The sequence below is a fragment of the Chlamydotis macqueenii genome, chromosome 22 (assembly GCF_036417535.1).
Source record: "Chlamydotis macqueenii isolate bChlMac1 chromosome 22, bChlMac1.mat, whole genome shotgun sequence".
Taxonomy (NCBI): domain Eukaryota; kingdom Metazoa; phylum Chordata; class Aves; order Otidiformes; family Otididae; genus Chlamydotis; species Chlamydotis macqueenii.
In genome coordinates, this window is record NC_141577.1 from 386,751 (window position 1) to 403,769 (window position 17,019).

General features: G+C 46.2%; 1 protein-coding gene across 6 annotated transcripts in view; it reads right to left on the reverse strand.

Moving 5' to 3' along the window:
* Nucleotides 1-2,248: 2,248 nt before the first annotated feature.
* Nucleotides 2,249-17,019, reverse strand: part of LDLRAP1 (low density lipoprotein receptor adaptor protein 1) — a 30,225-nt gene continuing 15,454 nt past the window's right edge. For 3 of the 6 annotated variants that reach the window (XM_086764819.1, XM_086764820.1, XM_086764818.1), the window contains one exon: nucleotides 14,450-16,522. In XM_086764819.1, coding sequence (XP_086620945.1) covers nucleotides 16,378-16,522 — 145 coding nt within the window. In that variant the 3' untranslated portion in view covers nucleotides 14,450-16,377. Of the gene's footprint in view, nucleotides 2,598-2,702; nucleotides 3,001-3,843; nucleotides 5,338-8,873; nucleotides 8,930-11,314; nucleotides 12,764-14,111; nucleotides 14,356-14,449; nucleotides 16,523-17,019 lie in introns of those variants that run through there. The other 3 variants (XR_015260900.1, XR_015260898.1, XR_015260899.1) reach the window with 3 other exon arrangements.

The window sequence follows — 17,019 nt, forward strand, 5'->3', positions numbered from 1 at the left end:
ACGACCTGTAATGACTCAGGACAGAAGAAATCTGTCTGGTATTGATTATTTTGAGGGTTTGGAAATACAAGCAGAGGACACAAGGCTCCTGAGAAGCCTAGATAATTAGGAACTTCGTTATCTGCGATGTGGAAGTGGATTGCAGTGTCCCAGTGCAGGCAGTAGCTTGCTTTTAACCTGGAAGAGTGTGCTGTTGCCTTGCGTTACTTAAGGAACAAAGAGCGAAAAGCACGATTGCTGTTAGTGTGTGCTGATGGATTACTGGGATTGGTAGGAGGTATTCTAATAAAACACTAAATTGTAATAATAATGTAACCATGGCAATGTCACCTAGACAGAGTGGATATACAGCCCAGATGACTTCACCCAACAGTCAGCTCACTGCAGCCACAGCCTGGAGTACCAACCTGTGTATGACATGAGAAAATTCACGTATAAAGCCGATGACAAAGGTGTAGAAAGACATATTTAAGGCACAGCTCCTTGGAGCAGCCTTCCGCCTCCTCCAAGTGATCCCATCAGCATCTCTTGACCATCTTGTGCTGCCAAGGAGCAGGTTTGCAGGCTGTGAGTAACCAGAATAGATAAGCTAGTTGTGGATTTTGCCTGATTAATTAATTTAGTTTGTGCTGTGCAGGTATACAATATTCATGTGATAATTTTTGCATGATAAACCTGCAAACTGAGGGTCTGTTAAGCCCCCTCATCTCTCTACCAGTCAAGAGTGAATGGCTGATGCAGAGAAGGCAGCTACCTCACCCTGCTATGAAGCTATTGAAATGCTAGTAGCAGCTACAGCCAAATTCAAAACACAGAAAATAGAATATTTAGCCTCCAAACCTCTGAATCGAGACGCATCATCATGCGCTGATCTGCAGGTTTGACTGCTTTTCTTTTAGCTCCACATTCATACATACAAGATACTAATTATCTGAATTAAGACTCACATTCAGGGATGCATGGAAGCCTCGCTGAGAATTCAAATGGCGGTTCTCTGCTAGCAGGAGAAGGACATTTGCACAATGTAAAACCCACCACCACCTCAGCCAGACTTCCCAGTTTTCTAAGAAAAAGGGAAAAAGCCGTTCGCATCAGAGATCACAATCTGTTCTCTGTCTCTTAAACCAGAATTGAGTAGGAATGAGCTTTCACCAGAGGAGGAATCTTGCTTAATTGTGGTAAAGGTCTATGTCTCAACAATGTTACCTCTTCTGTGCCAGGGAAAACAGAAAACAAGATGAAAAATAGTGCAAAAGCAGAAATGTGGCATAAGGTGCACGGAAGAAAGAGCAGAAACAGTTCTAGTTTGTTATTTTCTTGTAACACCAGGTGACTAATACAGCAGGCTGCTCAAGCTTTTTCTCGTTAAAATCGGCATCATCAGAATGACTGTATTCCGTTTTCCCTTCCTTAAGCGAGATAAGAGCTGCAAGAATGCAATGAATTTGCTGTTGTGAATGTAGAACGACATCCTATTTTAGATGGCTTCACAAAATAGATCCCAAGTGGAAAACGTCTAAGAGTAATTTTCAGAAAAAAAGGGTTGATTTGTCAGAAAATGCAGTTCAGGCTAACCAGAACCTTAGACAAATCGGTGATGAACTTGGTGAGTAGCTTTGTCTAAGAAAAGTGAAACAAAAACAGGTCTTGACAAACAGAAGCATTAAGAAAACCTAACAATCTTAAACCTAACTTAAATATTTGGTTTTTGTAAAAAAAAAAAAAAAAAAAAAAGTATCTGGAATCAATCCAAAAAGCAATTTATATAAGAGGTGGTGGTCCCAGCAGCATCCTGGCGAATGAATTATCCTCTGTCTCTAGCTGAAACAGTTTTTTATCTCAGGATGTTTGGTGCAGGAAGGCCAGCCCTGCTTTTCAGGTAAAATCTGGCTATTCAAATTTTCCTAATAAGTCTGCGGTCGTCTGAACTATTTGAAAAGAAACTGGGAGGTTGGGAGGGCTTTCACTGCTGCCCTGCCTCATGCATTTACCAGTGGTCCCCCAGGGACCAACACCAGTAAGAGACCATTGCTCCATGGGCTTCCATCATCCCTTCTCCCAACACCTAACACCCCATCTTCCATGGGTGGGGACCAAGCACAGCTCAAAACCATGCCAAGGGACCCTCTTTAACAAAACTCAGGAATTTTCCAGCCACAGAAGGAGCCCACCAGAATGATGCCTTTGGAAATCGCCAGGCTTCTGGGTAGTCACTGAAGTCTGGTTTAGTCATTAAAGGAAAAGAATCTCCCAAAATATGAATTCCCATTTATTTGACAACCGTCTGCGTAGTCCATTGTCAATCCCGAATCCAGAGACATCCTTCTGTGTCTGCAGCAGTCTCTGCTTTCCCCAGATGTGATAATTCCTGCTCTCCTTGAAGTGTTGGGCTAGGTTTGCTCTGAGAACATTGAAACAAATGCTTTTTCACAAAAATCTTCTTTCATCATATAAATAGATCCTGCTGCTTTTTAGTAGTGGATTTCAAGGCAAGCCAGGAAATAATGACCAATATCTTCAAATGCTGGGAAGATTATTCATTGTGTGGGAGCACAGGAGGAGAAGCCTTTCTGTTCATCCTATTCATTGTCCACAGACTAGAAGGAAAAAAAAAAAAAATTTATATATATTTTTTTTTTTTTCTTTTGGTTCTGCTCTATGTTTTGGCCAAAGGTGAAACAGTCATACATTCAGTTACCTACCTCAGAACTCTTATGGTTTATGTCAGCCCCACGAGCACCGGTCTGCTTCGGACCCGCTGCCTGAACTGTCACTTCTGTTAATAATTATGCTGTGGTGTTAGCGATTTCAGCAGGGCTTTGGCAGTTTTCAGCTCTGGTGCTGAGTCTGAAGAGGGTCATGCCCAAAGGGGATAGTTTCAGATGAGCATTAGCATGTGAATTCTTCTGGGCTAATAGATAAGTGCTCAGTAATTTAGGACAGTGATCTCCAACATGTGGTTAGCAGACTCTTGGGGTTAATACACTGCTCTGTAGCAATCTATTAAAAAATTATGAAAAAAACCCAAGCTCATACAAACCATATGGAAATATACACAGAGGACATTTGTTTTGAGGACACCATAAATCAAAGACTAAAACTCACCAGTTTATGGAGGTTGCAAAGAAACTTATTCTGTGATTATCAAAATAGCTGTTACAGGACAAGTAGTCTTGTTTTTTTTTCCAGCAACAGATAACAGTGCAAGAAGCCTTTGGGTCCAATTATTAACTAGAGTTTTTAGACTTAATGGCAAGTGATAACTCCATGAGCCATGGAGGTCCTCTGGCTGTTTGTCTACAGATAGGATAAGTTACTGTCCAGCATCGCTGTCTTTAGATTGGATTTTCTCTGACACTGTGTAGGGAATCCTTGAGAAACTCATTGGATCAAACCTTCAACCCCTCTCAATCATTTTCCTGCCCTACTGAAGTGATGTAGAGAGACCCTGAATCTGCTGCAGAGACACTCCCCTGTGCATGGTGAGCGAGAAGCCTGCGCCATTACAGCACAAGCACCTTCCTAAGGCAAACAGATCCATCTTACAGCGGGAAAAATATTTTCCTAATTCCCTTGGTGCCAAGCTCATTTCCCTCAAACTTTAACGCTTTTGAACTAGGCCATTATGAGCCAGGCCAAGAGAAATAAAGACACCTTAGAGCATTTGAATGGGCTAATGTAAATATTTCCATTACAGGGAAAAAGCAATGCTTCCAAGGAGTTAAGAGTCATTTAAACTGTGTGCGGCAATGAAAATTCCAGCTTATAGCACTGTATATTGGCCATCCTCAGGTGACCGCTAAGGCTCTGTTAAAACAATTTGTCAACTGTGCAGTAACTTACGCTGGAGGGTGAAGTAGGTCAGTAGATGCCCTTCAGGCATTATATTGAGATTAATACACAGGTTCCAGAGTATTTTGTTGGCACTACTCAGATGATACCAGCCTCTTTCTGTAGTGATCTGAAGCTGCCAGGTTGTTGATTGAGATAAATGCAATGGTTTGCATGGATCCTGGTGCCTGATGGGTGAAGTCCCTCCCCAGGGAATTTCAAGGTAAGCAGAATTTAAACCTCTTTCAAAGAGGTCAATAGTACACAGGAAAAAAAGAAAATAAAATATAAGGTTAATGGGGCAGATGTTCCAGCAGCTAAATATATTTCTATTCCCTGTAGAGAACAGTAAAAGTTGTCGAAGCACTTTGCTGTGCATTGCTCTGCCAAATTACAGAATTACCCTTTTCCCTATCCAGACATTAACCAATACAGGGAAATAGAGACACTGTGGAGCTCACATTTCCAGAGTGGAAGTTCCTGTGTCAGATCATTAGTATCCAGACAAGAAATATGAGTTAAGATTTCAAATGATCAGGGGAAGTCATAAGCGAAAGCCGTAAAAGAACAAGAATCTGCACTTTGCAGACATGCTAGTGTGGCAGTCCTAGTTTGCAGGTGTTGTTTTTTTTTTCCTCTGAAAGGCAGGATCGTAACTTTTTTTTTTTTAAATCAGCTTTTCCCCTGAGTGCGAATGTCTTCCTGTATGTCCAAATCCACCTCAGATGGTTGCCTTCTTTCTGCTGTGCACTGCACCAGGCTTCCTGGTAAACACTGAAGTACGGAGAGGCCTCAGCATAGCCCAGAATAACTTTGAAGTCACCTTCAGGGTGAATTTAATCTGTCCCAACCTGAGAAACAGGTCACTCCTAGTATCGCTCAGATGACTCACTGTCTACGCTGTATTTATACGGGACCCTGGGGAGGTCTACGCCAAACTGTTGACATTTTGCCATTATAATTCTGGGGAGCAGAGATATCCCACCTAACTTGTGATGTACGCATGCAGAACACATCCTGTGACACAGACGCAGCTTGGAGATGCCTCATTGCCCTGGCATTAGAACGGCAATTGTACTCCTCTGACAGAGGAGCTCGATTTTCCAGTATCAGCCACTTCCTGACTACAGGGCTTCACTGGTGCAAATGTGCCAGCAAAGGCTGTGCCGTAGGAAGGACCCTGCTGTGTACTGGTGGGAGAGACCGGGGTTTGATCCTCCAGTTTGCTACTGGCTTCAGAAATGTCCTCCTCAGCTGCCTGTCAATTTTTCCTGAGTCAGTACCAAATAAAACAATTTTCTGTGTGGAAGCCCTATGAAGCAGGAAAATGCTTTTCCTTACCTGCTGTCTCCGGGTGGTCCCAGCCCAGACTGGTCGTCCCATCATTCTTCATCTAAGAGATCCCGTGGGATGACAGATCTCCTGCTTGGACCCATAGTTCCAGTTACATTTCAGGGGACGTTTGTCTTTCCTTTTCCTACCTTAAGCTTGTACATAGGGCAATGCCTAATCCACACAAAGGAACAAGAAAAAAAATATCTTCCTTCAGTCCTTGTCCAGGCTCAACAGATCCTCTTCAAGGACCCTAACAAACCTTGTGCAGCTTGGTGCTTTCTCCCTCTCCCAGTACACGTCTGTGTGAGCCAGCGTGCAGCTGGCAGGAGTGCCCAGAAGAGGGGAAGGAAAGCAGTTATATTTCTGTGCCTATAGCTGTTGTATGTTAGCAAGCATTTTTAAATACAGGTCTCTTATGGGCTGCACCAGCCATGCACGCTGCATACAAATTAAAAAAAAAAAAAAACCAAAACTCTGACCAGGTGGCCAGGCTGTAAAATAGAAAATAAAAACTGGAGAAAATAACAAATACAGGGTTATAAAAATACCTGCTAGGTGTCAGAAGTGTGAGGTAGGGGAGAAATCAAGTAGATATGGGGGAAGGGAGAGGTGAGGAAATTAATGTTTCAGGGCAGTGTCCTCCCGTCCCTGCTTCAGAAAGGAAACAAACCCCAAAGACTTCTTAGTCAAGACATGAAGCGCATGAGCTGTGGGGACATCGTGTCCTCATGCTGCTGATGTTCTCCCAGGTTTTGTGGCCAGAGACACTCGGGACAGGCTGAGCTTCCTTGGAGCACAAGCCCACGGACTGGAAATGGCCTATGAGATATGGAGTTAATCAGCACAGCCAGTGCTGAGGCCACATACTTTCAGGTACCTTTGTAGGATTTTGCTGGTGCTGTAGGAGGTTGCAATTGCAAGTCCATCACTCAGAAGAGGCTCATTCAATGCTGTTTAACTAAAGCTGGCAGAAGCAGTGTAAGGGGAGAAGCATTGACAACACGAGGGCAGGACCACACCTGCACTCCCTTCAAGTAGAATGAGAAGATCAGCTTGCCACCATCAAACCCAATCTGCTCATCACGGACTGGAGAGGAGGTGACAAGAGGGATCATATTGTCAGCTGAGGATGCAGAGGTGGCATGGGGACATACAAAGGACCTCCGGGACTGAAGAGTCTGCTCCCTGCTCTCAGAGTAGTCACATCACAAACTCTCCTTCCTTATCACAGAGACCAGCTGCTCCGCAGGCATCCCATCAATTGCAGCTTGTTGCAAAATGCATGGGTGGGTGCCTTCCAAAGCTCTGCGGTGCTCTGGGCTAGCGCACAGCCGATCTCACATGGCCACTGCAGTTGCAGGCATCAGGCATCAGCATCCAGAGCTCCCCACGGGCTTTCGGTTAGCCAGATGAAACCCAAACGTCTCATCTCCTGAGTTTTGCTCTGAGGAAGCAATACTTTTAAACTTGCTTGCAGCTGTCTCTCTCATCTGCTGCTGCTGTGTCAGGTAGGAAATAAAGAAATGTAATTTTGAGCTCAGCAGTATTGCACCTCCTTATGCAATCTGGTTAACGAGATGAGGGAACACTTGTAACAGAAGAGATCTGCTCTAGCCTGTGCTGGCTCCGTCTTACCCTGGTCTCGAGAGACCGTGGTCTTGTTTTGAGGACATAAAAAGCAGAACTGGAAAGGCACATAGCATCAAGGGCAGGGGGAGGCACCTATGAATTACAGCCAACATGCTAGCCAGGTTTCTCCTGTCATAGTTGTGAAATGACTTGTGTGCTCATACCTGTCTGAAGTCCTTAAATAACTTCACCAGAAGCTTCTTCCATTCTCCCATCACATTCCACAGACTTGAGTCAGGTCAGCTCAATATCAAAATGGGAAATCACAAAGGAGCAAGTCATCTCCATTCTGACAATCTTGACTTGTACAACACCGGCCATCCACTGGATCACAATGTTTTAACCAACAAGAAAAACCAAGGTCCACCCTCCTGTCACCCTTAAAAGCAAAGGTCCTTCCCTCCCAGCACCGACCATTTTCAGATACAGACAACCCCTTTTTGCTAGTTAGCTCCAAGATGCTGCCCAGTCCCATCACATTACTGGCAAAACACTGATGGATGCATCAAAGCCTCAGACACAGCACTGAGGATCCACTCTGGCCCGTTTTGAGAAGCAAATCCCAGGCAGCACAGCACAGCCCCATCTCCCTGCCCACAGACTGGGTGACAAATACTCCCAAACACCTCGGGCCGTGGCTTCTGGGATTTATTTAATGACTCTGGGAGGTGAGAAGGTGGGTTCAGGGAAGCTGTGCGTCAAAAAGCTTCACCTGGGGATCAGGGAAACCTTACTGCGAGCGCTGACACCCTGCAGCTGGGAGAGAGGTGAGGCTGCAGAGTGACAGCTTTTACTTGCTGCCTGCCATCAAAGGTCAGGGCCCAGAGTTTCCCTACGATCTGGTGTGCTCAACATAAAGTAAATATTTCTGACTGCAGCTGGACCTGTGGCTTTCATAAAGCCATGCGAAAGCCAGCTGGGTTGTCTTCTGGCTCATGCATCAACCACAAAATTATAGGTTCCTCTTATAGACTCTTTATTAAAAGGTGATTTCTCAGGAGCCACAAGAAAGGTGATTTTCAAATGTGAGCCGGATCCACAGGTCTGACAAATGTTTTTTTGCATCACTCTCAGTCCTCTTTAACCACCCACCTTCGCTCACTCTGACTTTTTTTAGTCGCCTATGAAACCAAGTTGATCTGAAAGTCAGTGACAGCTGATACACCTGGCTCCTGCGATGGCGTTTGCTGGCATCACCCGATGACAACCGCATTCAACACCTGCAAGCCCTCTTCTCGGACCCCCCTCTTTTTCCACCGATGCAGAGCTTCCCCCGCTCTTCCTTACAAATAAATAAAACCAGCCAAAGGACTCCAACACATTTTCTTGGTTTTTAACATTCTCACTATTGGGCTGGCCTCGATGAACCACAACCACTTCTCTGCACATCAGCTCTTACTCTGCAAAGGTTAAGTGATAAATAATATTTTATATTTTTAAAGGCTGCCTTGTTCCACTGTAATTTGCATGTTCTGCTCTGCAAATATATCCTCCTTGAATTGCAGCCACCACTGGGGGAAAATGCAGGGAATGATGACCCAGGAAGGTACCACAGGGCAGTGGGAAACAAAGGACATAAAAAGCAAATCTCAGCTATTGCTGAACATGATAAGATCCCAGATACACACAGGCTTCGTTTAAGATCTTGTTACTCTGTACAAGTGCACTTATTAAGCCTTTGTTCTTAACTTGAGCTCTCCAAGAGAGCCTGCAAACATGGTTTACTACCATAATTTCAGTTATAACATAATAATACATGGGCTTAGAGAAAGGCTATCAGCTGCTGCATTTTTGTATATAAAATCTTTCTGGCTGAGCAATTTCGACCTACTATTGATCCAGATGACGCATATGATTCCTATAATTAAGATCGGAGGGAAAAAAAAGTCTGTTTTTTCCAGCATGTTTATTTCTGACATTTGACAGTGCTGTGTGTATCTGTAGGGCTTTTTTCATGATAAGGTGAAGGAATTTTTCAAGAGTGGAAAAGTGTAACTGGTTCAAACCAAAAGTCACCATGGAGGCTCAGATGTAGGGACAGAGGCTGAAAAATATCTGGGCATTTTCCTACCAGTCACCTTTTAAATGTCGAGCAGCTGATGAAGTTGTTTTCTGGGGATGACAACCAGGAATTCTGAAAGAATAAAATATAAATAAGACTGACTCCAGCTTGTAATCTAACAAGCAAGTTCCCGATGCTGCAGGCTGAGCCGTCTTCCCCTTCCCCTTCCCTCTCATTCAAGACAGAATTCACATCAGCTGAACCTGCTGGAAATTCTCCAGTTTCACACGGGATAACCAGGAGGCACCGACTCAGATGAGAAAGATGCCTGTGAAGCAAGGATTGCAAGAGCAAGCCTGAAACCCTCCTTCTCTGGGTAATGAAGCATGCTGGCAGTTATTAGGTTTAGATCTTTCTGTAGGCAGGATATTGATGGAGAAAGTGCTGTGTATACAGTTGTTTATTTGCAAAAAAGGGTAAAAAAAAAATTCTATTAAAATCCTGCACCTCTGGGACTGTCTTTGAAAGGCATGTGATGTGACTTTAGGAGAGAAGTGATCAGCCTGCAATAATTTAGATGTTCCTGTTGCTACGGATACTTCCTTTTTTTTTTTTAAGTAAGTGAAGCATACCATTATAATTTAAATTTCCAGTAACAAAAAAAGGTAGCATATTACAAGTAATAAAAAATGCCAGAGACATAACTGTTTTATTCCTTACTGTCAGTTTTACGTGTGCTGTGACAGTATACAGAAGTGATAAAATTGCCATGTCTGAGGAGATCTAGTACTTTTACACATTTTATTACATTAATTAGACCTGGGGCTCATACATACAAGTGTGTGATACAGGCAAGAGCCAAGTGACAGGCCTGGTGCTGGGATGTCACCTTAAAATTCCACCAAGCAGGGGAAGGGAGCGGAGCTGTAGCTAAAACAAGACCTGACAAGCAGCAGGTTTGGGGGCTGTTACAGCAAGATTCAGGTCAGGAGAAGGAAAAAACAAAGGTATAAGCCAAATAACTGCCTGCAAAGTATCATCATCAAGGCTTTTAAGCAAAAACTTTGCCTGGAGTGGGGTTACCATCCATGGGATTATTAACAGCCCAGACAGAAACTGCCACTGTGGTTTGCAGAGAGAGCACTGGGGAAACTCCGCCCTGAGACTGTTTTCCTCTTCCACAGAGGCCAGAGGTTTTGCTGAGGAAGAAATCACTGATGGCAATGGCTGGAAAGGTGAAAAAAAAAAAAACAACAACCCTTGGAGGCAGAGAGTGAGTGATCTGGACCCAGGTTAGCAGACTGGCTGGTTTGAAAGGAGGGAAAGAAGAATCCCCTGAGCATCACCCCGTCTGCCTGGAAAGACGATGGCTCGATGATGCCCTGGGCACGTGTTTGCTTCTGCTTGCCCGAAACAGAAACTGTGATGGCAAAAGTTCGGGGCAGACAAGGTGCCTGGGGAATAAACTGAAAGACAAGGAAGGCAGCATGGTTTTTTGGCATCTAAATTCTGCTTTTCTCGCATCATGGTTCAAAAGAACTGTATCAGGGAAGAGAAAGGAGCAGAATTACCCTCGCACCGTAGCCTGAAGCAGATGGCTGTTTTATTTCAGCCGTGACTGGTAACCTTGTTCCTACCCCATTACCTCGGCCAGGACAGGAGTCTTGGCCTGAGTCTGTGGGCTTTAAAGCCAAGCTTTTAAAAAAATCTCTATTTTTTTCCCCCCTCGCTTATCTTTTCCAAGCTGCAAGTAGCAACTGGGTGAGTGATAAATCACAGGAGTCAGCAAGGATTTTAGAGCCAAAACTTGATAGGGTTGATGTTTCACAACCTGCCTTTCCTGATATTTTCTTTTGCAGGGAGAGAAGCAACCCCATGGCCCTGACGCGGGAACAGTGCCGTTGGCGATGATCATGCCTGGCTCCTGGAAGGAAAAGTAAAGTAGAAAGCTGGAAGGTGGCACGGTCCCTGCCTGCGAGCGCAGCCAGCATCGCTTCTCCTGGCGCTCCCGTGCTGGGTTTGCTGGCGCGACCCAGCTCCTGCGACTCCCAACAGCTTCCAAAGAGCTCCTCAGATCCCACTGCAGGGAATAAGGAGTGAGCACTCAACTGCAAAGTCACGTCTCTGCTCACAGCTGAGGCTGACAGCTTTCCGGCAGGTTAACGCCCCGGGAGAGGCTCGGCACTGCCAAAGGTGAGCGGTGCCAGCCAGGTGCTGGGCAGGATGGAGAGCACTGGGCTCTGGCTCCCTGCGCCCGGCTGCAGGCCAGCAGCGGCTGACGGCAACGCGTGGCCCCGATAGCAGGGTGCTAATCTGCTTCCTGGGCAGAGCAGGGGGTCCCTTCGGCTCTGCCGGCCCGGGGAGCCGCTGTGCTGGGAGGTGCTCCGGGGCCAGGAGGGAGAAGCGATCGCTGCTGACAAAGCTCAGAGCCCAGCGGAGAAGGGACTAAATGCACGTCCAGCCTGAGAGGCCTGTGACAGTAAATTAACCAGCATTTGGTCGCTAATTACCTCCTACCTGCTTATTCACTGCATAACTGCCTCCGATCTTCCTGCGCCTCCTCCCTCTGCTTTCCAGCTCCAGCTCTCTGGCCCCATTTCCACTCCCATCTCTGAAGACTTCCTCTTCCTGCAGCTTTTAATGACTTGACATCCCTTCTTTTTGTGAAGCCAATATTTCTTCTCTGAGCCAAGAACCAGCTGGAGATGTTTGCTTTTAGCAGGGAAGAAAAATAACAACCAACCCTCATCAACCCACGACGCTCTCTCCCATTATCCTTCCCCTGGGCATTAGAGGAGAGGTGCTAAATAAATGAAGTAATGCAATATTAAGACTCCCTCTGTCATAAGCGGTATCCCGCTCACTCCTGACAAATTGCTCACAGTCAGATGCTGGCTCGCTGCTAAAAGGACTTTTCGAGCCGAGGGCTGGCAGCAGAGGCCCCACTCGCTCGTGTCTTGTTTGCGCTGGGTAATTTCATTGGCTTCTGGCCCCGTGGCCGCTGATGTGGGCTCCCAGGTCCCCTCCGTGCTGCAGATGGGGAAAGGCTCTGGGTCGTCCCAAACCCACGTTGCATCTTGCTTGGTTCTGGGTGTCCAAAGGGGCTTGTGCTGCCTCCGCAGAGGAGCTGCTCCAAAACTTACTTTATTTTTTGCCACAGAGCAGGGGCACAACACGGGTACCTTCCACCCCAAGTCACCACCGACGTGATGAATCGAGGTGCCAGGTTTCAGGGAGAGGTGGACCAGTCAGTCAGCAGGGTTTCCTCTGAACAGGGGGGTGTAAAAAAAGTTAACTTTTTGACAAGTTTATGGATTTTTTGGCACTGAAATTGCTGCTTTTTCAGGAGGAGATATTTTCATGCACAGAAGGAATTTGGCAGAATAACCCCACAGCCCTCGTTGTTCGTGCAGATGGAGGGTGGCCGCGTTGGCATGTGGCTCCGCAGCTCCCTGCGATGGAAACTTTGACAAAAGCCATTTGCTACCGCTGCATCGCTGCTCCAGCCTCCCACTGCAATATTGTCTCCTGCCAATAAGTACTGCAAACCCTGGAAGAAGTTCAAAAGCAGAGGCAGACACACGCTTGCAAAATACCCTTTCAGTGCTGTTTGCTGACCCGTGGCAAGCTCCTCTTGAGCAAGCCCCTGCCCTGGGTCCCAGCAAGGCTGGCGATGAGGCTTTCCGCAAACATTGCCTTTGCCCAGCATTTTTTCTGGTTCAGTTTCTCTCGGCTTTGACAGGGATGAATCTCATCAGGGTCTGGCAGTTTGCTGTTGCCATTGCAAGCGGCCGTCACGCAATGCTAACATGTAAGAGCAGAGGAGAGCAGCGCTCAGCCAACACCTCCCTCCATCCCCAGCCAAAATGCATTTCTCCTTCTCCATGAGGATATTTATTTCTTCTTGCTTCAGAGCACAGAAAGCTGCGCAGAGCAGCCCATAGCTCCCGGCACCTGGGGCTGGCTCTAAAAAACATAATATAGCATTCAGGTGTTCAGATGAAATGTTGCTCTCTTTATTTGTACTTTAAAAAAGAATGATCTGGGTAACGACAGCCCTACAGCTCTCGCTGTGGCTTTGCATGAATTTACAAACTCTCCTGGTGCTCCAAGGAGAGAAGTTCAGAGCTGCGCTGAGCGCCGTGGTCCTTACCAGCTCAGCGCTTCCCCCAGTTAGCCAGTTTGTAACCTCAGAGCTGGATTTGGCCTCTGCTCACACAGCACAACTGACCATCGCTCAAGAGCATTCATTGGACAGAGAGGAAACAGCACTGCATTGGAAACCTCACGTCTGCACGTAAACCCGGCCTGAACTTGGCAGCAGCAGGCTGGGTTCATTGTGGCAGTTTTGGAGGGTGCATCAAATGAGTTTAACGAGTTACAGCATCAGCAGTAAAAGAAATCAGCTCTGGAACTACGTGGTTTGCACCAGCTGCAGGTTTTGTTTCTTTAGGAGATGCTTTGGAGAGGGAGGTTTCCTTTACAGACACCGTGCCAACGCAGGGTGACAGACCAGCCCTTCCCAGGGAGGAAAACGGGCAGCAAAGCCGCACCACGTCCCCCGGCTCACAGCAGGCAGCTGCCTTTTCGTGACACAGCCCCGTGTCACCACGGTGAGCCCCTTCCTCCTGCCCTGCCAAGCACGCAGACGCAGCCAGCAACATGGGTGAAGGAAATGGATGCTGGAAGTTTCTTAACTGGCACTTAAAAAAAGGTCACATCGAAATGGAAAGATCAATTTGTTCCTCAGCATCGCCACCAGTTATGCATGAAGGCGCAGACTGTTGGTACTCTGTACTTATAATCTGAGACGCCTCCTCCACTGGAATAGACACCTTAAACAGAAAAACTTCTATTGAATTTGTTTTGTTAGTTTAACACTGCAGGAAGAGAGCAAAGTCCCTTTGCTCTCCCTGCAGCCCAGCTCTGATGCCCCAAAGGGAGCACGGTGCTACTCGCAGGTTAAATCTGTTTGTCAGCACCCCCACATGAACATCTCCCTCTGCTTCCCAGACTGGTGTTGGCAGCGAGGTTAGCTGGTAGCTGCGGGAGCCTGCTCGCTCCAAGCTCACAGCCAGCAAAGGCCAGGATTGCAGGGGGAGAACGAGGACACAGGGCAGCACTGGGATCTCTGGGCTGTTTTTAAAAGGCAGCTCCACAAATTAAACTCCCCCCAAGGGAGAAGCACTTTGTATGGCAACACAGAAACTATCAGTTAAGTGATTTTGGGTTTTGATACTATCAGCATTACATTTACCCATAGAGGAGCCCAAAGCACCAACCTCCCTCTTCTCATCCGTTGTCACACCCTTACCTGGAGGCCGATCCAGTGATGCGGGGGCTCCGGCAGGGACGGATTTACCCAGCCACAGTCACCTCCAAGGCGGCCCTTGCGCATCCCTCTGTGCATCCTGCGCGGCCACACCCAGTCCCAGAAGCATTTCCTGGAGGCAGGACGGCGGGCTGGTGTCTACCTGCAGCCATCTTCCCACCTGGATGGCCCTGGAGACTCTTCTGACAGACACAAACCTCCCGCGGATGTTTCTGATCGCTTACTGCTATGCATCAAGGGAAAGAGCAAACTCAACCAGTTAGAAATACAAATCCATGTTAAAAGGACCACGGTAAAATAAAGTCACCCAGCACAGACACTCCAAAAAATGGTAGAAGTTTTATTTTCCTCAGTACAGATATTCTTTACAGCAGGTTTTCTTAAAAAACTATATACACACATATATTGTGCATTTCAGTATATGCTCCTAGGGTCTCTAGAAAAGGAGAAAGATCAACATACAGAGAAATCCTCACGGTCCATCCCTGCAGCCCAAGCTCTTTCCTAGGAAGATCACCACTCCCTAGGGTCAGGAGAAGGCGCTTGCTACAAACACTTCTGTGCATTTGTGGTGTTGCTGATGCAGTAAGTTCATATCTCTACCGTGTGCCTCTGTAGCACGGACAAACTTTGAATAATTCCTTCAATTGTGACACTGATGCTACGCATAAGATCAAATAAGTCATGGGCACAGTAGTTTCAAGATGTAAAATTGCTTTAAACACAGTTTTGCAGGATAAACAGAGCACACATTTTATTAAGAGACATGATGAGTCAGCTTCACAAGTCCTCGACACCTTATCACAACACCACTTTAGGGGGAAAAAAAAACCCAACAAATCTAAGTTAGAGTCACTCAGCTGTTTCCTAATAAATTCTTACAGCTGACAAAGAGGTTTTTCTTTTATTTTTCTGCAACCAGTTTTAAGAGAGTTATAAAGAGCTATCTGGGGAATGAATTAGTGTTTCAAAACCAAGTTACAAATCTATAAAACAGATTAGTATACTTCACATAAGGCCACAAACACTGCAAACTGTCAGTGCGACTATTTAGGATCATTAAACTTAATCTTTTAATTAGCATAAGCTTTATACCTCCATTACTTATTTCCAGTTCCAGAACAGATGAAGACAGCTTCCCAAGCCTCACGCGAGACGTGGCTGACGAGGGGAAGAGGATCGGAGTGCCGCTGGAAGAGCCACCTCTTGCTAACTGAACATCCAGGTATTGGCCTTGCCTAATCAAATTCCATCTGAGTCTGCTGAGTGAGCACCAACCAAATGGTGTTGAGACCAAAGGCATGCCCAGCCAAATCCACTTAGCAGAGCTGAGAATACAGATCTATTGCGCTACTGGGCTCGCCCAAAGTGCAACTTTTAACACATTTTAACAAAAATTGTTACTCCTCAGTGGTTTTGTTTTTAGAGCCAACAGGAGCATTAGTATTTCGAGTCGTGTCAGAAATGGTGCACGTGAGTAGTCAGTTTTGAAACAGACCTGCAGCATTGCCGGGTTGGGTTGTTTGGGATTAATAGCTTCTGAAGAGAAGTTACAGGCACTGCTTACCTTGACAATTCGGACCATTGCTTTCAGTTCAAGTTTTAAAGTGCAAAACTTCATAGAGTCTTTGGGTAAATAAGTGTCAATTCCCATAAGAAGCTGGCAAAGAAACAGCCAGAACCCGCAGGGGTGGCTGACAACTGTGAGAGCATCGCAGACATTCACAACAAAAGCAAGATCTCTGCTACCTCTTTGATTTTAACACTGTTAGCAGCTGCTGCAAATCTCCTCCCCTCCGCCTAGGCAGGTGATGTCTTGTTCAAGAAACAGTGGATTAGTAACAGTTGTGCTTGCAATTGCATCTGCAGACCTTTGTCTAGAAAAGTATATACAGAGAGACTTTGGTGTTGTATAGTCTTTTTTTCAGAGAGGAACAGGCACTGCTGAAGGTTCTTCCATGGTATATTGCCACCTAATACTGTAGATGCTCTAGACACCTTCCAATAATATATGTAAACTGTAACGGCTATGAATAAATATGTTCAAGAGCATCTTGTGGTTTAGATAAAAGGAAGGTACAAAAATCTGCATCAGATTTCTAAAGCTTTGGTCTAAACTGTGCTGTAACATCATCTGACTCAGTGAAGAGCCCTCAGAAGAGTCCCTTGCATACAGCACCCGGAACAGCGTGATTCAGTCCACAGACTTTTAGTGGTTATTCTCGTCAGCTCTTAGATGCATTTGACCTCAAAACATGAACAGATCATCTTTCTCGCCTGTGTTGGAATCTATTTTGTTCCAGTCTACAGGTGAGAGCGTTTCTGCACTCTGGATATCTTGAGCCGTCAGTCCCGTGTCGAGGACATGAGGGTTTGTTCTTGACTGAGCCAGTCTAAGAGGGGAGAAAAACAGAAAGTAAGAACACAAATCCGTGCAGTTTATAGCCTGGATGCTTGATGCATCCTTAATGCTGAACCCTAGCTGCAGTTCCACATTTAAAAATCCTCCAACGGAATGAAATAATGCAGTAAAGGGAGAGCTGGCGCATAACATTTGCAGCTCGCTCAAGTTTGTTGCAGCTTTGCTGCCGGTTATCCTAACATTTCCCCTACAGGCATCCAGGGAATTTGCAGTCTGGACATCCTGTATATTAATGGTCTGGCAAACGGTGCTGTTTTCCTCCCCCTGAGCTGTTGCTGGCGGGTGCATCCTTAGCTGGGACCTTATCTCAGAGTAAAGGCTCCGCTGACCAAAGGAGCAGCCTCATCGCAATGACTTGGTTTTCACGGTGGTGTGTCTGGACACGCAGCGTGTGCCGTGGCTCGCTGCCCGCCTCACTCCCTGGCCCAAGCATTTTACTCTTTGGGTCAAGACCCAGCAGGACTCGGA